The following is a 24,401-nucleotide window of genomic DNA, read 5'->3' as shown; positions in this document are numbered from 1 at the left end:
CTGTAACAAAAGCTATTAAGTGTGGAGACAGTGTTCTCATGGGAGAATGGATAATTGATACATAAACTCTGAATAATCCTGAAAGGCCATGAGAGGCCTGAGAAAGCATAAACAAGCAAGATAAGAAGAAGCTGTAATTCACTGAGTTAATGAGAACTGTGGGCTGTTGACAAGCTTTCAAGGTCAAGTTCTCACACCAGTGCTTAACCAATTATGTGTTAGTCGCTAAGGGTCTTCAAGACATGTATCCAATCATAATATGCCAAATCACTGTAAATGCCTGTAAGAAATGGTATGTAAGGAGTTAAAGCTTTGTAATAAATTGGCATTCGCTGATCACACTGATCGTTCCTGTGTTGTTTGTGACTCCCGCGTCGACAATTAAGTGCCCTTTTCCAGAAGTTAAGTTTGTTGCATGCAATTTTCTAGGCTGTAAATATACAAAGGGCACCCAAGGCAGTATGTTTTAACAGGCAAAGCCTCCAACAGGAGGCCTCATTTATGATTTTTATTTAAGGTGCACGACCTAAAAATAAACTCAAAATCATAATTTTCTGTGTGTTTACTTGTACTAAAAGAATATTTTTTTCAGGATTAATTCCATACTTTAGTCAAGATACCATAAACAGTTGCATTGCTTAGTGCTGCTTGGCAAGATCCCGCTATCTAAAAACTGCCAGCCAAGTAAAATACTGAAATACAAGCTAAATAGTTATCGATATGAAAACTTTCACATCTCTCCACATAACTGGATTCTAAATTGCTTATCAATGATCACAAGAATACAGCATTCAATGATACATAGTTTAGGCCTCTGTGGAAAAAAAAAAGGGGGGGCAAAACAAACGAAAACCCCAAGTCTCCCAACCTACTTCCACATCCACATATGCTCACAGATCATGAACCAGAGTGAGATTCCCAAGCTGCGAACTCCTGGCACACGAGCCCGGGGAAAAAAGAGTCCCAGGCCGCACACAAACCTAGTCCATCACACCACTCACCAACCAGGTATATAAAACACGATGAAGCACAGCTAAACCCAATCACCATGAAAACCATACCCTAAACACAGAAAGGAAACACGCCAGATACTCACGACTGTGAAGCCGAAATGATCACCCCCTACCCTCAGTGCCGTGGCGTAGCGTAGCGTAGCCCCACCCTGGCTGGCCGCTCTCGCGAGATCATTTCCGCTCCCGGCATCCATTTCACGGTTGGAGTGGAGGGGGTGGCTTTGAGAAAAGACGAGAGTGGTTGCCATGTTGCGAGTTTTAGGGTATTTTCATTGCGAGGTATGTTAAAGGAGCCTGCGCAGGGAAAGCCGTCGCTGGGAGTTCGGCGGAAGGAAGGCTGGATTCAAAGCGGGAGGCGTAGAACGTCTACTACGATTCTGCGGCGGGCTTGCTTAGCTGTTTGTGCTGGGCTTCAAAAGGAAGAAGTCTTGTTCCGAACTGGGAAGTCAGTACGATGAGCGGGGGAGCGCCCTACATCGGGAGCAAAATAAGTCTTATTTCTAAGGCTGAGATCCGCTACGAAGGAATCTTATACACTATCGACACTGAAAACTCCACTGTGGCGTTGGCTAAGGGTAAGGATTTGGCGGCCTAGCAATGTTTAGGGGAGGGAAGTGGGACCGCTAGGGGCCTGTCGGGGATCGAGCAAGAACTTAAAGTTGCGGTAGTCTGTGGTATTGTGCCGATGGGGGGGGGGGGCTGTCGGCTGCGGGAGCCTATTAGTACTTGCGAGAGTCTTGGCAGAGCTTTGGTAAGAGCTCATGTACTTTCGGCCGGAGGCGTGTCTTCTTGCCATCTTCCCCGAAGGAATGTCTGTGGTGGGGCTAGGGCTACCCGCCACGCTTCCCGGCAGAGGTGGGAGTGAGGGGTTGGGAGCGGTGGCGAGACAGCGCTGCGGAGGCCCTTGCTTCTGCGGCGCGGGCTGGTTCCCTGGTTTCCAGGGTGGTGTGTGTGTGGTGTAAAAGGCTCAGAGTGGCCGCCGTGGTACAGTCGCGAAAGGGAGCCAAGAGCATTACCTAGTTAGGGGCTGCTCATAGGATCTTTGAGTAGAGTAAGAATGATGCCCTTCGCGGTGGAAGTGGTTCAGTTAGTGTGTAAACGGGAGTAGGAGGGGGAAGCTGGAAATAGTCGTTTGTATCGTAAGAGTTTTAGACCTGCAGGGTACGGGGTAGCATACGACTGCACTCATGCATCCTGGGCTAGGAGATAACTGGGGTTTAAAGGGAATCCTGTAAGTGCTAGGCTATCAACAGAGAAGGCTGATTGTGAGCTCTTAATTTCGGAGGTAGCTCTATGGCATTGTATAAATTGAAGTTGAGTACAGATGCTGGCATGAGAATGTATTGTCCAGAGAATATGTGTGTGTAAGCGCTGTGGTTTAAGCCCAACCGGTAACTCGGAACCACGCAGCTGCTTGCTCACTCCCCCCCATTCTTCCTCCCTATACTCCTGGAGGGATTGGGAGGAGAAAGAATCTAACTCCCACAGGTTGAGATAAGAACAGCTCAGTAACTAAGGCATAATACAAAAGTATTGCTACTACCACCAGTAATGATAATAAGGGAAACAACAAGGGGAGAGAATAGAAAAGTAAAAGGGGAAAAGGAGAAGAAACAAACACAAGTGATGCCCAGTAAAATTGCTCACCACCTGCCAGCTGATATTCAGCCCTACCTGAGCAGTGATCTGGGCCTTCTGGGTGGCGCCTCCTAGCTTATGTACTGGGCATGACGTGTTGTGGTATGGAATATCCCTTTGGCTAGTTTGGGTCAGGTGTCCTGTCTCTGCTTCCTCTCAGCTTCCCTTTCTCCCTGGCAGAGCATGAAACTGAGAAAGTCCTTGATCGGAGTAAACATTACTTAGCAACTGAATGCAAGTGTATTAGCCATGGCAGTGGTTGTGTAATATTGAGGTAAAAAATTAAGTCAGAACTTTTAATAACTTTAATAATAGATTTTGCAAAACTCAATGGTATTTTATTTTACACTTGACTCTGTAAAGTCTCCCTAAGTAATCTAAATGCATATATGTAAGCAGAGAGTTTATCTAGCCATTAGGAAAAGGGGAAAATTGCTCATTGTGTGTACCAAATATTTGAGACTGAGAGTATTCTGAACCTCAGTTCCTGTTTAGTATGATAAGTTTAGCAGTTCACCATAATGATAATCTTGTATTTTACATAATAGGTGTTTATAATAGTTGGGCTGTGGAGTTGATACTGTGAGGCAGTTTGTTAGCTTTTATCTCGCTTTGGCCTTTGTGGCGATTCTTGTTTGTGTGCCTTGTCACACTGTAAGGCCTTCTTTTTCCCCTTCTCCTCACTGACAAGTATTATTTAAGAAATCAGTTACTTTGTTCTGTAAGTTCTTACGTTCAAAATGCTCTGAAACAACTTACAGTTGGTTTGGTCCCAGGCTTGCGTACTTAATTTATGGGACATTTAGCTCTCATGATGTATATTTTATTTCTAAAATTGCCTTTTGGTTAAATTATCTTGTTGGTATTATCTGTTTAAAAACCACAGCTAGTATTTATATGAGAAAAAAAACAGCACTGTTAGAAATTCCAGTTGAATGCTGTGATTGTGAAGGTTTTTACAAAAGCACTTAGAAGACTCTCATCCTCAAGGAACTTGTGATAGCCTTGCCTTAAATTGGACAGGTTTACTGCTGACCAAGCCAATTTTGCATGACTTCTCAAGAGTGGTTAAGTCATATTATGGCATATCTACTGAAGTGTACATATGTAAGATAGATCAAACTGCAGTTCCAAATCTGATCATCTCTCTTCCTATAGCTCTCATCAGAAATGTCTTAATCATTAAATCTGCTTTAATAAAACTTGGCTGAGTTAGCTGAAGAATGTGTTTTGTAATATAGTGCCATGATCCAGAAGAGAATGTACCAGTATTTCTAGGCCACCAGGAACCAAAAATATTGAGATTAATCTGGAAGCTGATAAGAACCAGATCAGACTGTAAAACAGTTCACTGTGCTCACGAACAAAATGCTCAACACTAGAGTATTGAAGGTTCTGAATAAAGGGAGGTTTAGATCACATGAATGTAGTATGATAGCTTATATGTAAGATGGCAAGTGTGGTTCATTACGGTCAGGTCCTTATGTAAAAAGAGGCAGATCTTCCTTTTTGAACTGTCTGTAGCTGTGAATATACTGATTGGATAATAGTTATCTCTTCCTGTGGTGAGTCCAGAAGTTATACCAGAACTGTTTACCATGGATTTTTACTGCAAATGTCAAACTGTCTGCCAGAAAGAGACAAGAAAAGCCCCAAAAGATGACTCAGCTTTTTCAGTTGCTCTGCTAGGTAGCTGGCTTGAGCACAGGGTGTTTTATCATTATTTATTTCTTAACTTAAGTTTTGTGACATGAAGCTCAAAAGTAGAGGTAGCATCTGTTGTTGAATAACTACAGATTTGCCTAACAGTAGGACTTGTGTGGGCTAAACTGAAGTCTGAGTTTAATCTCAAATTTGTACATATGGAATTGCTTAAGTCTTCTGGGGTTTTAGACAAAAATAATATTTTTTTGGTTGCTAACAGGGTACTGATTGTTGTCTTTGCCTACTGAGGGACAGTCTCCTATAATTCTCTAATTAGCATTTTATTCACAAAGCTGTGATCCTTTTACTAGCAGAAGTTATGGCCTCTCTTGCAAATTAGAGGAAGACAGCAACTGTTTAAATAACAGCATTTTTGTCTTAAGCTGGAGTCTGATAAGGGAAAGCAGCACAGTCTTTCACAAAGTGTTAAAGTGTGTTACTTAAATAACAGGGAGAGCTATCTCTATCAGATTACAGATGTTAAGCAAGTTACACAAATATTTGAGGTTTTTATATATTATTGGTGTATTGTGTCAGAAAAGGCTTTGTTCTCTGACAGCAGCAGTGAATCTGTAGCCATGTGGGTATAAGAAACAAAATTAGTTCCTGTCTCTTTGGTATAATGCATCAGTTTTCACTTATCACCATTGAGACTTGCACTTGGAACCATTGTCATTAATAATAGATATTAATGAAATCGCTTTCAGTAATTTTAGTAGTTAATTTTCTGGCATTAACCATTTGTGATAGTGTTTTCCATGGCTTAAATGACACATGAAAGGAAACTTCCTGTTCTTTTAGAGTTTCATGCAAAATTAATTGGGTAAAAGGCTTGGAAATGTAGGCAGAGAATGCTAAATTCTTGTGGAGACTAGAGTGTTTCTTATTGTTCAGGGGTGGGAGCAGGAAGGGGAAGGGTTAAATTTATCACCTCAGGAAGAAGGGACAGTTAACAGGTTGAGATTGGATACTAGGAAAAATTTCTTCACAGAAAGGGTGATCAGGTATTGGAACAGGCTGCCCAGGGCAGTGGTGGTGTCACTGTAACTGGAAGTGTTCACAAGCTGTGTAGATGAGGCCCTAGATAATATGGTTTAGTGGTGGTCTTGGCTGTTCTGGAGCTGGACTTAATGATCTTAAAGGTCTTTTCCAACCTAGCTGATTCTATGATTCTACTTGGGCATAATGTCATATACATGAATCCTGTTAGGCTCATAGGTGTTAGTTTCTGTCTAGGTAGCTACTTAATTGTGTGTATCTAAACTGACAAAAAAATAAGTTAATGAGTTGGCTTTTAGCATGTGTTTTGTTTGTAAGCCCCTAAGCCAGTTTAGCTCATTTAAAACCAACCAACCAATCCCCCAAACAAACAAACCCCACCCTCAAAACATACAAAGAAAATGCACACACAGGAAAAAAAAAACATCAAAAAACCAATAAACCAACAGAAAAACCCACCACACTTAAATTGACAAGGTAAGGTTAAATGTGTTTATCATCATTCTAGTAAGTGTTAAAAGACTACATCTTTCACATGCTTATTTTAATTTCCTGTCACTCTTCACTGTTTTACTATATATGAACCAGTGTACCTTATTCTGGAAGAAGGATGTAGTCTGAGGAAGTATCCCAAGAGACAGAGCTGGTTAAAGCTCCAAGACTGCTGCTGCTCCAATACTTTGTGTTTTCATACTCTGACAAGTTAACATTTCTGTGTCCTGGATTCAGCTATAGCAGTCACTTTTCTCCTTAGTAGCTGGTGCAGTGCTGTGCCTGGGAACAATGCTGGTAACACAGATGTTTTTAGTTGTTGCTAAGTAATGTTTTCTCTGACCAAGAACTTCCTGAGTATCATACTATGCCAGGGAGGAGGGGAAGGTGGGAGGAAGCAGAGACAGAACACCTGAATCCAACTAGCCAAAGAGGTATTCCATACCAAACCATGTCATGTTCAGTATATAAATTGAAGGGACCTGGAAGGCCCAGATTGCTGCTCTGGTGGGGCTGGGTATTTGTCGGAGGGTGGTGAGAGCTTGTATTCTCTTTCCTTGTTGTTGGTGGTAACAGTAGTAGTTCTGCCTTGTGTCTTAGTTACTGGGCTGTTCTTACCTCAGCCTGTGAGAGTAACATTATTTCGATTGTCCTCCCCATCCCTCCTGGAGTTGGGGGAGGAAGAAGGGAGGGAGTGAGCAAGAGGCTGAATGGGTTTTGGTTACCGGATGGGCTTAAACCAGGACAGCTCTTTGTGGGGCACGAAGGGTTGAGATAACAACAGGTCTGACCAGAGTGTGTCTAAAATATTTGTGGTAAGTATTCATTGTTTTGGATTAATAGTCACTCATTGCAATGCTTATTTATTGGCTCTCAAAGTTGTTGCTCTTTACCTCAGGGTTTCAGCATGTCGTACCTTACTTAAAGCCAGTATTTGTTGTTTTAGTGTTTATCAGCTGTGGGGCCAGGGCTATGGTTCTTGTTTTACTGTACTTTATGGTAATGACTTGTAATTCAATAGACTTGCTGATCATGAAACTGATATGGCTTGCATTCCCAGTGTGGTCACCACCTCTGTACTTTGGGAGATATATAATGGAAGTCTTGAGCATTTACACATCTCTTTTCCCCTCCTTGTGTTGTTAACTTATGAAGGAGACATTCCCTTAAACCCCCAGCTCCCCCACCAGACTAGGGCATCATTTGAGAATTCTGAAGCTTTTGAATGACTTTTGGGTACCCTTGAGACCTGCCTGCTGATTGTGATGGGGATCAGCATGTTGGCATGCATACAAAGTGTGTTTTACCCATGATCATTTTGTTCTGACCTCCCAAGTTAAGCAGGTTGGAGTTTGGGTCTTGTCTAAGGTTAGATGACGATATAGGAGGACCAAGAGGTTTTCCCTGAGGCTGGACAAACCTGAGTGGCAGGTTGTGTGGGATAGTATGGGCAAGTATCCAGGCCAGTGGGCCTCTCCAGTGCTTTGGAACTTCACCACAGAACAAGTGCAAAATCTGAAAATATTAGTAAAACATTTAAATGAGGTTTGTTGTCATACTGGAGAGGGACAAGTCATGGCAATGTGCTGGGGCTTGGCCTGTGTTTATGTAGCCTTGTTCTACACTATCCAATGCCTTCAAAGAGGAAAAAAATGTCTTGGGATCTGATGGCAAAGAAATAGACAGTGCAGCTTCTCCACCTCTGAGCACAGCAACTACACCAGTCCCAGTGACAAGTACAGCAGCTATTCAAACCCCTGAGCAGTGGCTGAACCAACCCTGACAACAGATACTGCAGCCAATCCAGCTCCAGTGACAGACATTGCAGCAACTCCAGCCACAGTGATATTCACTGCAGCTAAGCTGAAGGACCAATTTGTGCCAATAACGGTTGCCTCTGTAAGCAAGGGGTAAAGCAAACGAGGCACAAAGAGCAACACATACAGTGAAGAAAGCTGAAGAGTCAATGCACTTACTACAGGGGACATCATCTGAACAAGAGTTATTACTACATGGGTCTGGAGGAAGAAATGACTTATAGATCCCAGACCTTGACCAGGCTACCAAATATGCAGATATATTTCACCCCTCATCCAGGTGAACACATAGTCATCTGGTTGCTCTGATGCTGGGACAATGGTGCTTATGGTCACGAACTAGAAGGTAGGGAAGCCAAGCATCTGGGATCCTTCCTAGGGAAGGAGCAATTAATAAAGCGATTGTAAAGGAGAAATGGTCCCTCAGCCTTTGGAGGTGGCTCCTGGCAGCTGTGAAGGAAAGGTTTCCTTAAAAGGACAGCGTTATGAGTTGTTCCTCCAAGTGGGCCATGATAGAGAAAAATACCCAGTTTCTGAGGGAATCAGCCATTCTAGAGGTGATCTATCATAGGCTGGATGCCGGGAATGCATGTCTAGATCAAGATGAAGTCAAATGTATGCAACCCATGCCCCAAAGTCTAATGGTGAGTGGAGTCTAACAGTAGACTATCGTGGCCTGAATAAAGTCACACCACCATTGAGTACTGCTGTATTAGACATGCTAGAACTTCAATATGAACAGAAGTCAAAGGCAGCTAAGTGGGATGACAGAATTGATATTCCCAGTGCATTTTTCTCAAATCCTTTGGCAATAGAGTGCAGGCCACAGTAGGCTTTTACTGGGAGGGGTGCCCAGTACACTTGAAACCAAATGCCACAGAGGTGGAAACAAGCCTACCATTTGCCATGGAGTGATCCAAACTGCACTGGAACAAGCTCCAGAATACCTGCAATGTATTGATGACATTATTGTGTGGGGCAATACAGTCAGAGAACTTTCTGAGAAAGGAAGGAAAATAATCCAAATCTTGATGGAAGACTGTTTTGCCATAAAACACTTCAAGGTAAAGGTACCTGCATAGGAGATTCAATTTTTGGGAATAAAATGGGAAGACGGGTGTCACCAGATGGCTGCAGATGCAATTAACAAGGTAATGGCAATGTCTCCACAAACTAATAAGAAACACAAGCTTTCTTATGTGTTGTGGGGGTCTGGAGAATGCGCATCTCAAATTACAGTTTGTTTGTAAGCCTTCTCTATCATGTGACCTGGAAGAAGGATTTCAAATGGGGCCCTGAGCAACAACAAGCCTTTGAGCAAATTAAATGAGAGATAGTTCATGCAGTAACCCTTAGACCAGTCTGGACCAGACTAGATGTAAAAAATGTACTCTACACCACAGTTGGGGAGAATGGTCCTACCTGGAGCCTCTGCTCTGGCAGAAAGCTCTAGGGGAGACTTGAGATTGACCCTTTGGCTTTTGGAGTTGGGGATAAAAAGGATCTGAAGCCAGCTACACCCCAACTGAGGAAGAGGTACTGGCAGCCTATGAAGGGGTTTGAGCTGCTTCAGAAGTGATTGGCACTGAAGCACAGCTCCTTTTGGCACCCAGGTTGCCCATGCTGGGCTGGGTGTTCACAGGCAGTGTCTCCTCTACACATCATGCAACCAATGCTACATGGAGTAAGTGGGCTGCACTAATTACACAAGCTTGAGTAGGAAATTCCAGTCATCAAGGAATTTTTTAGTCATCCTAGACTGGCCAAAGGGCAAAGACTTCGGAATGTCACCAGAGGAGGAGGTGATGCATGTTGAGGAGGCCCCACCATATAAAAGAAACTGTCAGAAAGTGAAAAGCAATATGCCTTGTTTACTGATGGGTCCTGCTGTATTTTGGGAAAGCATTGGAGATGGAAGGCAGCTGTATGGAGTCCTCAACGACAAGTTGCAGAAACTGCTGAAGGAGAGGGTGAATCGAGTCAATTTGCAGAGGTGAAAGCCATCCAGCTGGCCTTGGACATTGCTGAACTAGAAAAGTGGCCAGTACTTTATCTCTCTACTGACTTATGGATGGTGGCAAATGCCCTGTGGGGGTGATTGCAGCAATGGACAGTCTAGGTTATTCCTGCTTTAGGGAAAGGCAAACCCACTCATGGGATTGCCTTCATTAGGGACTTGGATATACTTAGTGGGTAATGACAGAAGATGGCAAAGTCCAATTTGTACTTTGAGGGGATTTGATTTAAGGGGGAAACAGCCAATGAACTCAATTGTATGCTGTTGCCTGCTATGTAGCACTTTTATAGCCCACCAATTAGATGTCTAGAGATCACCAGCGACTGGTCCTGACTTCCCTTGGACCATCATCTCAACAAAGAATGAACTTTGTGGAAACCAGACACCTTCCTCAGTGTCATCAGCAGACAACAATCCAACACTGTACTGTCTCTCCTGCTCTGAAAGACCATCACAAGAGATGGAGCCTGACATCATGGACCGAATAGACTCAGCAGCATTATAGGGATTGGTCCATGCATTAAGGAATGATCTCTCTCTGTGTGTGTGTGTGTGTATGCATGCGTGTGTGTATATATATCTGTGAGACAAGATTGATGGTATATTGAAAAACGTGGACTCAGAGTATGACGTGAATGGTATGGAATAAGGGGTGGATACTCTCTTGGGTTCTGCAATAGCAGTTGTTTTTCTCCTTTTTTAGTAGCTGGTGCAGTGCTGTGCTTTTGACTTTCAGCCTGGGAATAAGGCTGATAACACAGTTGCGTTTAGTTGTTGCTAAGTAATATTTACTCTGACCAAGGACTTTCTGAGTCTTATGCCCTGCCAGGGAGGAGGGGAAGCCAGGAGGAAGCAGAGGCAGGACACCTGACCCAAACTAACCAAAGCTGTATTCCATACCGCATCATGTCATGCCCAGTTACATATTCTCCAGCCTATCCTTAACATAAAGGGCAACTCCCCCTCCCCCCCCAGCTGTCCCTGTCTTTTCTAAAGAGCCTGTAACCTTCCATTCCAAAGCTCCAGTCATAGGAGCTGTCCCACCATGTTTCTTTAATACTGATGATACCACATATCCATAGATGTGCACATATCTGTAATTTCTCTTGTTTGCTCTTCATACTACATTGCTGTGAGCATTTATTATAGGTGCTAGCAACTGGCTGTGTGTTAAGATAGAATGATGCCCCCCCTCCCCCAACATGTCTAGTTTAAAGCATCCTTGACCAGTCTGGCAAGCCTCCTACCAAAACTGCTCTTCCTGTTCACTGTCAGACCAGCTCCACCAGCCCCCGGTAGACTTGGCTTCCTGAATTGAGTCCCATGTTCTAGATACCCAAACCCTTCTATGGCACCACCCTTCTAACCATTTATTAACCTGGTCAATCCTCCTAGCCCTTTTAAGGTCCTCCTCTTTATCCTGGAGATTTGATGAAAAGACTGTCTGAGCTCCAGAGCCCCTAACTACCTCTCCCAGGGCTCTGTAGTCCTTAATGTTCTCCGGGCTACTGCTATCTATATCGCTAGCACCCACATGGATCACTAGAAGTGGGTAATAGTCTGCGGGACTTACTAGAGCAGACAGTCTCTCAGCAACATCCCTGATCCGAGCCCCTGGTAGGCAACATGCCTCCCTTGAGAGTGGGTTAGGCTGACAGATGGGTGCCTCTGTCCCTTTCAAAGTAGAGTTCCCTATTACCTGCTGCTTTTTCTTGGTGGCACCAGTAGTGATCCTCTTTACCGCTGCATTAGCTGGTTGTTTGTGTGGTGAGGTGTGTTTCCTTGTTAGCCCCCTGCAGAACTGCAAAACAGTTCTGGGTGGGGGCATCAGGTTTAGGAGGAAGCCCCTTGTTTTTAATTGTTCTCTTCCTCCTTTTTTTTTTTTTTTTTGTTGTTGTTACTAGTTCCCAGCTTCCCGAGTTAATGACTTCCTTTACTGCATGAGCTACTGTGTGTGCTTGAGGCCCCTGTACAGTTTTAGGCTTGCAAGCAGTCCTGCTTCCTCTCAGCCTGAACATTAAGATCTTAAGCTCCTTTCCAACCCTAACTATTCTATGATTCTAAGGCAAAGTGCCATGACCTGCACTTGGACCACAAGAACCTCATGCAACACCACAGGCTCAGGGAAGAGTGGCTAGAAGGCTGCTCATGGAAAAGAACCTGGGGGTGCTGATTGATGAAGCTGAACATGAGCCAGCTTGTGTCCAGGCAGCCAAGAAGGCTAGCAGTATCCTAGCCTGTATCAGCAGTCATCCCCCTGTACTGCACTGGTGAGGCTGCACCTCAAATCCTGTCTTCAGTTCTGGGCCCCTCACTAAAAGAGAGACATTGAGGTGCTGGAGCAGGTCCAGAGAAGGGCAACAAAGCTGGTGAAGGGTCTGAAGCACAAGTCTGATGAGGAATGGCTGAGGGAAGTGGTAGTGTTGAGTCTGGAGAAGAGAAGGCCCAGGGTGTACCTTACTGTTCTCTATAACTACCTGTGATACTGTGAAAGGAGGTTGTAGTGAGGTGGGGGTTGGTCTCTTTTCCCAAGTAATAAGTGATAGGACAAGAGATAAAGGCCTCAAGCTGTGCCAGGGAGGTTTAGATTGGATATTAGGAACAATTTCTTCACAGCAAGGGTGATCAGGTGTTGGAACAAGCTGCCCAGGGAAGTAGTAGAGTCACTGTACCTGGAAGTGTTCAGAAACGGTGTAGATAAGCCCCTCAGTGATATGGTTTAATGGTGGTCTTGGCAGTCCTGGGGTAATAGTTGGACTTGATGATCTTAAAGGTCTATTCCAGCCTAATTGATTCTATGAAACTCATGTAGTCCTTGATTCACAGGTATTACAGACCAGACTTTGTTGATGTTCATATTGCTATAATCTTCAGAAAGTATTAACTTTGCAAAAAATCTGCTTTGTTGCTTCCCCTTATCACAAAATAGTCAAAATAATCAATGTGAGTGATAGTGTAAGTGATGTCTCAGTGAGAAATAGGTCTTTCTGCTTGATTTTTTTTTTTTAACTGTCATTTCTAAGATGAAATGACTGTTTATGTCTGAGCAGTTGATAATAACAGAGACAATGCTGCCTCTTTGTGTTTGATTTGTTGGGGTTTTTTATTTTGTTTTTTAGGGGGTGTTTTTTTAATGGTTGAAAAAATTTTATTTTTCATTTTCTGAAGTATATTTGAAGCCTTTTTTGTTGAATGTAGGATTTTTATTTTTTTTCCTGCCTTCCCAATTTTGCAGTTCGCTCCTTTGGTACAGAGGATAGACCAACTGATAGACCTATACCACGCCGTGATGAAGTCTTTGAGTATATTATATTCCGTGGCAGTGACATTAAAGATTTGACTGTCTGTGAGCCACCAAAGCCCCAGTGTTCTTTGCCACAGGACCCTGCTATTGTTCAGGTAAATAAAAGCATATTTTTAGATGTTTGTTGCTGTTATAACCTGGTAGCTTTAAGTGCTCTCTAGCTGAGTGTTTAAAAAATAAAATGTTTGTTGCTGTAAAGTTCACAACCCAATGTAAAGAACTGTGGAAAGACTTTGTTCTTTTGAATCATGTCTTTTAACTGTGAAAATTAAGGTTGAAATCTAATTATAGCCCAAAGCACTGTTTTTTGTCAGTTTTTCCTAAAATGACTAATGACTTTTGGTAGACACTGATGCCTTTTCTAAAAGATACTGGGCTTAGGCGGACATGTGTGTGAGACTTGGTGGAAAGATCAGGCTTAGTATAAGTCAAATGGAATAGAAGCTGAGATCTCTCCAAATCATTAGTGATTTATTTTGTTTGTTTGGGGGTTTTTGTATTTTTTTTTTTTTTTCATGTTTGTCTTTTTTTGCTGACTGGCTCTAAAAAGTGTTTCATCTAGCTAGGTGTTTTTAAAAAGGCTTCATACTAAAGGGCAATTACCTAAAAAAGGAATACTTTGTTGCTTGAGAAAGCAAATTACAACTTGAAGCCTTCAAGGTTAATCTGTTACTTTGTAGTAAATGGACTGATGGGGCTAGTTATTTTTGATTATTGAAGTTTGTTGGTGTACTGATTGTTTGTGGGGTCTCTTAAAAATCACCCCTGAGAGCAAAATGGAAGTTCTTGGTTTAAATGAAACTTTGTAATTCTGTTTAAGTGATTGCATTTCTAATGTTCAGCTATTCCATAAGATAAAATTCTTGATGCTTCCTTAAAAAGTACCCTTGCAGTCCTCTGAGGTCTTTTGCTAAATGTGATGTAACTTCTTTTGTCAGTGGGGGTTAAGAGCTGTGAAATAGCATTACTGCCAACCCCAATAATAGTAATAACCCTGATTTTCTCTAGTATGATTGGGTCATTTGTTATTCATGTGATATTTGAAACTTCAGGGAAAAAGTTAAGGCATTTTCCAAACTTGCTGACAAAAGCTTATATGCACGTTCCTGTGTAACCTTATCTAGGTGTTCCTGCTCCGGCAGGGGGATTGGACTAGATGATCTTTTGAGGTCCCTTCCAATCTCTAACCTACTGTGATACTGTGATACTGTGATGTCTGACGAAAGAGTTAGTATCTGAGGTTTTAGGGAAAAAAATGCATAATTTTATGGTACTGTTTTCACAAGTTTGTGATCTTGGAAAGGTAAAAGTACTTTCTAAACTGTGTAATACTTGTGAAAATGCTTTCTGCTAACTGTTGTCTGTTACAAGTTTTCATACAGAGTAATGTGTATAATTCAAATATTTTTTTTGTTCTGTTTTCACTTGTGTTAAAGTGGCTACATTCTTGATATTTAAAGAAGCAACTTTGAGTGTTGAGGTCTTGTACATGTATTAGCCACAGTGGTAGGGTAAATTTAAAAAAGTGTTAATTTTGGCATTTCTTGCCCTGCAGAATTATTTCTTTTTCTGTAAACATGACTTTCTGCAAGTGTTTTGTGTTTAGTCTTCATTAGGATCTTCGACTGCATCTTCATTCCAGAATGTGGGGTCCTATGGTTCTTTTGGGAGAATGCCTGCTTACAGTCAGTTTAGTCCAAGCCTGCTGGTGGGGCAGCAGTTCAGTGCTGTTGGAGTTGGTATGTTGCTTTTTATTATTTGGTGTTTTCCTATAAGTCAAGTTGCATATGTGTACATAGACAGTAATCAGTGTTACAATTTCATCTGTCTTTCCCTAAAGGCAGATCAAAAGTCTTCAATCTGTATTAGTCCCACAATTTAGCTCAAAAGTAGAGTGTCTTTCATAGAAACTTACATTCCTGTAACTCTTGTGGTGTCATCATTACTCCTGGTACTGAAAATGTTAGCCAGGTGAAAGGAAGCCTGTAGAACTGACCATAACTTGACATCAGTTAATAAGATGTGACAGTCATATTTCTGCTTAAAATATGTTACATGGAAATATATACTAATACTGTTCGTTACTCTGTAAGATGATATCATGACTATGTTATGTTAACACTTGTGACATAAAAGCAGTGGGTGGTTTTTTTTGGGTGATATTTTTGGGGGTTGTTCTTGTTTTGTGTGTGGTGGGTGCTTTTTTGTGTTGTTTTCTTTTATAAAAACTATCAAAATATTAGTCTTGCCACCTTTCTATGAATACATGTATCACGTTATTCTTAAATTGTATGGGAAGGGCAGGTTTTATGTGTATTCTATAACTGCCTTATATGACTTCACTAATCATTTAGTGCTTATTAAAAGAAAAAGCAAAAAAAAAAAAAACCCAGAAAAAAAAGTCTAAACCAAGTTTTACAACTATATTATTTCTTTCAAAGCAGGAGATTCTTTAACATCTTTTGGAACAGATTCTTCAGCCAGCAGTAGCATGTCCCAAAGCACTGCAGTTGGTTCTGCATTTACAACAGATCCAAGATCACTAAAACCACAAATGTCTCAAGGTAGATCTTTTTTAATAACTCTGATCATTTTTGACCAATTGTGTCCCTGTGACTTAGGTGGTTGCCAGAAATGCTAACTAAACAGTTGAAGCCTGTTATGAAACACTTGATATTGAAACCAGAAAGCACTGAGAGGCTTTGCACTTCTTTAAAAGTATTTTCCTATCTTGGTGTGCTATAGGTAACTTAGCAACACATTTGGTTTTCTCCTTAAAGCATCTATATTGAAGAGTAGGACTTAATTCCATTGAATACTGTTAGCAAATAAGTGTATATGGAAATTCAGTATCTGGTTTTATTGCTGACATGACAAAAGTCAAGATACTTCATGCTGACTGAATTGTGAAGTCCTTTAGCCTACAATTTTAAATTCTTTATTAATGTATATTTATATAAATATTAACAACAGACCTGATTGTCTGTAGAGAAAGTGACATGGCAGTTAAGTCAGCTTAATAGTAATAGAATGTATGGGTAGTTTGTGTAATACTGGAAAAAAAGTAGAAGCAAAAAGGAAATTCTTTATGCTTGTTGAGTGGCAAAGAAAAAATAAACTAAATGTTGAGCACCTTCACCCTCACTTTTCATGCAGATGTTTTCCTTGCTTCTCAAAATACCAAAGACATTGTTTCCTGCTCTTCCACTCTTCATTGCTGCTTGTAAAAAATGTGTGCTAAGTTATATTCCTAATGGTATTTTAAAGTTTATGCAGTTGTGTTAAAAGGCAAAGCACTTACAGCAAACAGGGTTTTTCCTGACTTCTACTTGAGATTTGTTATGCCAATTAGGACTACTTTCTGGGGTTAGTTGAGGGGATTGCTAAAAAGAAGTTCTACTTTGTTGCATTAATTGAAGGGGGGGAAGTATGTTGCGCATTTACTGTTTCGCTGTTGAAGAGAGTAGCTTGGGTTTCTGTAGGTGAAATTAAAACCTGTATGATCCTTGGACTTAATGTATGACACATGCTCCAGATGAACGTATGTTCTGCCACCAAACCTCCTGTGGGCACCAATAAGTTTTTTACCTCTGTTTTTTGCTTTTAAAAATATTTGTCATCTTCATAGATTGCAAGTGTGTGGTCTGTTTGTTGGGTGTGGTGGATTTTTGTTTGGTTGATTTTTTTTTTTTATTGTGGTTGTTTTGTTTAGTTTTTAGGTTTTTTAGACTAGGGGGATGGGAATTGCTGAATGTTCTTCATTCTGGATTAGTGGATCTGAGGGTACAGAGGTACAGAAATATTTATTTCTTTCTTGGGCACAGCTGTCTTGACTGTAAGGCAGATAAATCTGTCAGTCTAGATTGGTTGAGACTATTAACTCAAATTTGTACATGAGAAATAACTCTTTGGGTTTTGGTTTTGTTTTGTCTTTGTCCCAGGTCGTTCAAGCCCTCAGATAGATCATTTGAGAAGGAGCCCCACCATGGAACAAACAGTACAAACAGCTTCAGCCCACTTGCCTACTCCAGCACCAGTTGGGAGGAGGAGTCCTGTACCAACCAGGCCTTTGATGTCTGGTAGCCAAAAATCACTAGAGAATCAGGAGCACAGGCGAGGTAGCTTTGAATAATTTGGCTTATTTTTTAACATACATGTATGAAGTGTTCTTTTTAAGGTTAACGTGTAGGAATTTTCTTGCTGTCCATTACTGGTTGACTGGCAGGCAGAGTCCTGAATTATGTATTTTTCTTTTTGAAGTCAAGCATGTATTCTAAATATTTAGGTTTTTTTTCTTACAAGTTAAACTTGTGGTTTTACTTTTTATAGGTTTGGATTTTTTTTTAAAATCTGAACTATATACCTATATACAAAAGTATGGTCAAAAATACCTTATTGGATAAACAAATAATATTTTATTTCCAGCTTTAGCTGAATTACACAAGGCTTCAATATCAGAAAGTGAACTCGGAAATGAAAACAAATGACAAATTGGTAAATCTTATTCTGAGAAATAGCAATCATTGTTTCCAGACTCCATTAAGTTCTGTAAAAGTCTGCTAACATGCATTATTGTGTAGTTTGCCAAGCATTAGGACTTTGTTTCTAACAGCTAGAGAACTTGCAGTTTGGATTACAGTAGTAAAATTCATGGATTTAGAATTATTTCACATAATTGTTTCTAGCAGATAACAGTAACTTTGCATTGAGTCAGAATCATACAAGCACAAAGAGTCAACATTAAAGAGAAAAATCTTTTCTGATTGCTCCCTATTAAGCAGTTTGAATAAAAATGCAAACCCAAGCAGTATTCATGGATTTATAAACACAATAGCATGAAATAAAACCTGTCACCTTTCTACAAAAATACTGGACAGAAATGCCACTAACATTTTAACTCTTCTTCAAAAGCTTTATGATTTCTATGATGTCTTTTAGTACCCAACTTTAGTACCATTATGCTCTGGGTGTTACTCCCATAATTGCTGTAAGTGAATTTGCAAATTACAAGCTGCTTCAACAGGACTTATAACAAAAGTGCAGGAAGAGGATGCATGGAGTCCCAGCCTGTTAACCCAGGAATTTAAAAAGCAAACCAAAACACCAACCCCCCCCCACCCTCAAAGATAAAACAATCCACAAACAAACTAAACAGAATTTCTCTCTTTTCAGTTCCAGGTGGACTTGCAGCACGGAGAGGCCGTAGAGGTCACAGAGGGGGTCGAGGAAGATTTGGTATTAGGAGGGATGGTCTAATGAAGTTTGAGAAGGACTTTGACTTCGAAAGTGCAAATGCACAATTCAACAAGGAGGAAATTGATAGAGAATTTCATAATAAACTTAAACTAAAAGGTAAACCAGTTTTTGTTTTATATTTGTCCATGGAAAAACTGTCTTCCTGTTTTAATCCTATCTTGAAGAGCAAGTTGTAAAAGACATATCCTATGAAGTCTTCTTTGCAGTTCTTAACAACAAAAAGAAAGTAAACCGGGATCATCTGTTTAATTAAATATTTGCATCAATATTTGAGTTTTGAGGGAATTTTAACTAGCAAATATACATCATTATCTAACAAGTCTGTTGGTTAAAAATTAAGATTACTTGAGCAGAAGTCCCAACAGTGTTTACTTTTGAGCTCTGAAAAAGATGCAATAAAAGAGAACTTGTCTTTGTTTTCAATTATTAATAGACCAAAAGCAGTCACAAAAACATGAGTTTGGGATCAAAACTTTTGCTGGAGGACGCACAAGAGTTTCAATGTAAGGAAGTTTCTACCATTTATTTTGCTTTTACCCTTTTCCAAGGAGAAACAGGCATAATTTGAGAAACATACTTGCCAGCATGTTTGTCTTAATTTTTCCTAGCGGGCTTCTATTTTAATTACTCCTTTCTCTTGTAACCGGCCACCTGTTCGTTACAGTGCTGCTACTATTTTTGGACAAAATTCTTATAGGTTAAAATAGGGAGTTCCCTGTTTCAGTAAATGACTTCTAAAAAACAGTAAACAAAAGGTAGGAATAAATGGTCAGATTTCAGTATAGGAAAAACACTAGTGGAGTCCCTAGGATTTGTTCTCTGGTGCTTGCTTCTTTCTGGATCACTTTTAAAAGAGTTGACAGTTTGCTGTTGATACTATGTATTTATTTTTTTCTTACTCTTCAGAATAATAAAGAGGAAATTGAAAGCAAACCGTAAAGAGCTATAGAAATATTTTATGAGGCAGAATGGTAATTGTGTGTGTGTTGTGGAGAGGTTAAGATGGCTATCTGAATTTTATGCATAGCATTATGAGGTGTAAATTTGTAAGCATTTAGGAATGAGACTTTAAGCTTGCAGTAGCTAGTTCTGCTGAACCACCAGCTTCCTTTTCAGTGCCAGTCAAAACAGTAAGCTGAACTTCAGGCATTATTAGGAAACAAATATATCATAAAGTCAGTTTATGGCAAAGCTTGAATGCTTGCCCTGTGTCTCAAAGGAGGTAATGGCAAAGGCAGAAAACAAAAGAGAAGGGCAACAAGGATGAGCAAAAACATTAATGGCTTTTGTGAGGAATGACTGAGGCTTTTAAATCTGGAAAAGAGGTAGCTGGGATGATAGAAAATAGATAGCTATTAAATCCATTCTACCACAGGGTATTTTTTTTGTTGGTGGTGGTTTTGAGGGAGGTGTGTGTGTTTTGTTGCTGGTTTTTGTTTGCAGTTTTTTGTGTTTTCTGGTTGTTTAGTTTCTTGTGGGTTTGTTTTTTTTTGTGTGTGTGTTTTTTTTTTGTTGGGGGGGTGTTTGGTTTTTGTTTTGTTTGGTTTTGTTTGGTTTGTTTGCTTTAATTAAACCCGCATCGAATATAGAGGATATCAAACCTTCAGACAGCAGCAGCTAAACATCCTAATTTGTGTCAAATTACTTGACTTTCCCATTAAATTTTGGAGGGGGTTTTGTAGTTTTGAGCATTCAGTATAGTTACTGTCTGTCTGTGAATAAGTTAATAGTGCTGTTTGGTTTAGTATGATAGTCTGGAAAGCTTCTGCTTAATTTTTATTTTCCAGAAGATAAACTTGAAAAACCAGAGAAGCCTGTAAATGGAGAAGACAAAGGTGACTCAGGTGTTAATAACCAAAATAGTGAAGGGAATGCAGATGAGGAAGATCCACTTGGCCCCAACTGCTACTATGACAAAACCAAATCCTTCTTTGACAACATCTCCTGTGATGACAATAGGTATGGCCTATTAATAGGTAAAGGGAAGCTTGTTAGTCTATTTAATGCATGTTTATGTTGCAAGGTAGTGTCAGCACTACTTGTTACAATCGGCTCTGATCCAAAAGCAAGTAAAACCTATTTCCACATGCAGTGGGCAAAAGAAATGGGAATACCAAGCACAAAATTTCTTTGTAGGCAAGTGCAGTGCAATAATAGGAAAATATTTTAAAATATAGGAAAAAATATTTAAAAAATTGGAAAATATTTGTCATGCCTTAAGCCTAGCCACAAAGCTTTCTCTCCCCCCCTACCCCTTCCTCCCCCTTGCTCCTGGAGGGGTGGGGAGGAGAATCGAAAGAATGTAACTCCCATGGGTTGAGATAAGAACAGTCCAGTAATTAAGGTATAACACAAACCACTGCTGCTACCAGCAATAATAATAAGGGATATAACAAGGGAAGAGAATACAACCGCCCGCTGACCGAGCAGTGATCTAGCCCTTCTGGGTAACTGCCCCCAGTTTTACATCCTGGGCATGACGTGCTGTGGTATGGAATACCTTTTTGGCTAGTTTGTGTCAGGTGTCCTATCTCTGCTTACTCCTGGCTTCCCCTCTTCCCTGGCAAAGCATGAGAAAGTCCTTGGTCACAGTAAACATTACTGAGCAACAACTGAAAACATCGGTGTTATCAGTGCTGTTCTCAGGCTGAAAGTGAAAACCACAGCACTGCACCAGCTACTAAGAAGGAGAAAAATGACTGCTACTGCTGAACCCAGGACATGTTGTTTTAGAGCCACGCTTCTGTAACTTAGTGCCCATACTCTAGAATCTCCTTTACAGATTTGCTGAAATAGGTGTTGTGTTTTGTTTTATTTTGCTACTAAGTTACCACTTTAATCAGTTATGACTCTGTTTTCGTAATGGTTTCTAAGTAGATCACACAACTGTCTTGGCCAGTTGTGGTATTTGAATGGGAAGATAGCATTTTGGGAAAATTAAAGATTATCTTTTGCTGTTGTCTGTCTTATTATCAGACAAGATGATGTGTATTGTTGACCTATTGTGAATTATGGGGTGGGGGGTGTTGTGCTGACATTTAGATAAACTAACACCTGTAACTCCAAACTCTTATTTTCTGTTTCTTCTTTTAAATTGCAGACAGATTTTTAAAATTTAACTATATGATTATGTATGCAGATTGTGTCTTTTTATATGGGGAAACTTGCAGCATGATTAATATATAAATTGTGGTACTGTAACATCTGTTTTCATTGAATGAAATTAATTGTGGCAGATACCTAGATTCTTGCAGAAGGGATAATGAAGATTTACAGTGGGATTGATGTATCATTTTTTATGTCATTGGTTTTCTGGTGATTCTAAGCCAGGCAGTCCTCCTTCTGAAGTGTGTTTTAAAATGATCCTTGTTCCTTTTGTGTGGCAGAGAACGGCAACCCACTTGGGTTGAGGAAAGAAGGCTAAATGCAGAGACTTTTGGGATACCACTACGTCCCAATCGTGGCCGTGGAGGGTGCAGAGGCAGAGGGGTGATTGGCTTCCGAGGTGGAAGAGGACGAGGAGGTGGAAGAGGTGGCTTCACTGCCCCTCGAGGATTCCGTGGTGGATTCAGAGGAGGTCGTGGAGGCAGGGAGTTTGCCAACTTTGAATATAGGGTAAAATATATTTAATGTTACTATGACCTATTCAACTGTTCTTGGAAACTAGTAGTAAACAAAAACAAACAAAAAAGGCAAAAAACCCCAAACAAAACAAACTCCTCTTAAATTTTATATTGAACTAAAACTTCTTGAATAGTATCTTGCAAGTAAATTTTCCAGTTTACATTGGAAACAATGTAAATTCTCCTCTATACAAAAGCTCATGGATCATACATATGATCTCAGTCAGCAGAGCTCAGTTGCTTGGAAAGCCAAAATTGTTTAACAGTTTCAGTGCAAGCCATTTTTCTTGGCATCAAGTGCATATATTCAACTGGAACATTGGCTTGTGAGGCAATAGCAATAATACTGACAACCTGTTCAGAATTGGTAGCAAATGTAATTACCCATATTGGTGCAAGGAAATGTAGGCTTTTACAACTCTGACTGGGGTAGAAGAAATGTCTCTGGTAGTTTACTGCATGAGCAGTTAATTATGTCTGAAGATTTAAATATTTTTAACAAAAACAAAGAAGAGGGAGCTTTTTTTTTTTTTTCATGGCTGAAGATTTGACTCTCCCTCAGTTATTCCTTTGTTAGTTTGCAACAATTAGTCCTGTCATTCAAAGACATTTTTGGTAGCTGAGCATGAATTGAAATGAGGAGTGGAAGATCAAAGATCTGAATTTCTGCATGAAAGGATTTCACAGCCTTCCAGACAACCGGGAGGTGGTGTAAAGACCAAGGGTTTGTGCCACGTGGTTTAGTCCAAGTCAGGAGCTGCTTCAGCATATGCCAGGCGAGGGAGCATTGACCAGACCCTAATCTGGTTGCACAGGGAGGTCTCCTTTTCCATTGTGGAAGACTGGAAGGAGCCATCACAGTTGCATCTTGGCCTAATGCTGTTGTCCAGATTATTTTGTGATTTGTTTTTATTTTTTTCCCCTTAAAATTAACCTTCTACTGTTGTTCCCTCTAGAAAGACAACAAAGTTGCTGCCTAATCTACACAAAAGCTGAAACTGGGTGAATGTCTAGATCTTCCTGATCCAGAGAATTAGCTTCAGTCTCCACAAAGAATGAAGTTAACTTACTGTATACTTGTCACCAGCACTGCGATTTAACTACTTAATTTCAAAGGGGTATAATGCAGTTACTTTTGAAAAATGGCCATCTTTGAAAATAGTGAGCATTAAATATATTTGAGACAAAAGGATGAGTAATTTCTTATGTATAGTTAATTATAAAGCCGTACTTTGATGGAGTTTATTTTTTTCATCCTTAAAAGGATTTTTCTTATTACTAAACTGTTATCTGAAGCAATTATCAAGTTGTAAGGACAATTGTATGCAGAAGGCCGTTGATACTGTGAGTGTTTTGGCCCACTGAAGGTTGGTTTTTGTAAGTCCTGTAATATCCCTTTTGAGATAGTTGTACTTTTATCAACTAGGGGCTGAACAGTACAAAACTTGCTTTGTCAGTCAAATATGTACACAAAGTAAATACTGTTTCTTAGGCAAAGGAACATTTTTATATAGTAAAATTCCATTATATCCCACTGCCATCACAACCTTTGTATAGCTGCATAAAAAGCAACTAATCTTTAAAGAATAAACATTAAGTTGGCAAACCTACTGTGTTATTGCAAAAGTTGATATGCTGAAGAACACTGAATCCATTGGTTGGTTTTTGTGGGTGGGTTCTTTTGTTTGTTTTGTGGCTTTTTTTTTTTTGCTTGGTTTGTTAGCAGCTTTTCAGGCTTCAGTGTTTTGATTTTTATGTTTGGACTCTAATAAAGATGTGAAAACATTCTTCTATCACATGAAGGGAAGAGTGTATCCAATTTCTCTTTTCAAGGTTTGATTTTTGTAGTTTCTGGCATATTGCAGGATTTGACCAAATTAAAGGAAATATTTTGAAATAAGGAGAAAAGGAGAACAGAAATTTTCATATGTCAAATTTGCAGCTAATTTTACTCAGTGATAAATATTAACTTTTTTAATGATGGACCAGGCACATGAGTTGGTGATTCTTCTGGAGTGGCTGGGACTGAAGTATGTCTCCATTTGTCAACAGTGAGCCGTTAACTGTTATAATACCTGTAGACATAAGCAATTTAAAGAATTCTTAGTGTTTGAAGTTGTTTGCATTCTGCTAGGCCATAGCCTGGAGACATCATGACTCTAAGTTTATAATTCTAAGCCTCTGAAGTCACAGCTGATGTAAGATGGACTCTGCCAATTATGAATAACTAGTTATGATGTTTTGATGCACTGGAATAGAAACCTAGTTGTTTGTGTCTGTGTGTATGAAGGCTACAGGAATAAAGGGATATAAAGATTAAAAAGTAATTTGCTGGTTTTGTGGGTTGTTTTTTTTTTTTTTTTCCAAAATGCTCAGTGGTGATAAAATGTGGAAAACTGCACTGTTGGAATATTGGAATATTTCAAAATGGTGATAGAATCTTAATTTTATAGCTTTTGTATAGCACAACAGGGAACTATTTTGTAAATGGCTTCCTTAGTAAGGTCAAATAGAAGTTAGATAATAGTGTTTAGTAAT

The 24,401-nt window shown here is 40.1% G+C and overlaps 1 protein-coding gene across 3 annotated transcripts; it reads left to right on the top strand.

The window, feature by feature from the left end:
- The first annotated feature begins 1,358 nt into the window (after positions 1 to 1,358).
- LOC133207444 (protein LSM14 homolog A-like) lies at positions 1,359 to 24,190 on the top strand. 3 transcript variants are annotated; one of them, XM_061344359.1, is made up of 9 exons: positions 1,359 to 1,588; positions 12,916 to 13,079; positions 14,591 to 14,723; positions 15,429 to 15,548; positions 16,926 to 17,102; positions 18,157 to 18,336; positions 20,028 to 20,199; positions 21,627 to 21,855; positions 22,820 to 24,190. In XM_061344359.1, the coding sequence occupies exons 1-9, from the start codon at positions 1,468 to 1,470 to the stop codon at positions 22,841 to 22,843; spliced, it is 1,320 nt and encodes a 439-aa protein (XP_061200343.1). In that variant the 5' UTR covers positions 1,359 to 1,467; the 3' UTR covers positions 22,844 to 24,190. The 3 variants fall into 3 exon arrangements, with proteins under 3 accessions (XP_061200343.1, XP_061200344.1, XP_061200342.1); XM_061344358.1 differs by having other exon boundaries at positions 1,360 to 1,588; positions 15,426 to 15,548; XM_061344360.1 differs by lacking the exon at positions 15,429 to 15,548.
- The last annotated feature ends 211 nt before the right edge of the window (positions 24,191 to 24,401 follow it).

The sequence above is a fragment of the Neopsephotus bourkii genome, unplaced genomic scaffold (genome assembly GCF_033783945.1).
Source record: "Neopsephotus bourkii isolate Nb327-2 ecotype Australia unplaced genomic scaffold, CSIRO-AGI_Nbou_v1 NB_212, whole genome shotgun sequence".
In the NCBI taxonomy this organism is placed as follows: Eukaryota; Metazoa; Chordata; class Aves; order Psittaciformes; family Psittacidae; genus Neopsephotus; species Neopsephotus bourkii.
The sequence above is the reverse complement of the archived record's forward strand: the minus strand, read 5'-3'. Positions and strand labels throughout refer to the sequence as shown.

Coding starts and splice junctions, on each gene's coding strand:
- LOC133207444 (XM_061344358.1), top strand. CDS start 1,468: ATGAGCGGGGGAGCGCCCTACATCGGGAGCAAAATAAGTCTTATTTCT. Junction 18,337..20,027: donor TAATAAACTTAAACTAAAAG/GTAAACCAGTTT, acceptor TTTATTTTCCAG/AAGATAAACTTGAAAAACCA. Junction 20,200..21,626: donor ATCTCCTGTGATGACAATAG/GTATGGCCTATT, acceptor TTTGTGTGGCAG/AGAACGGCAACCCACTTGGG.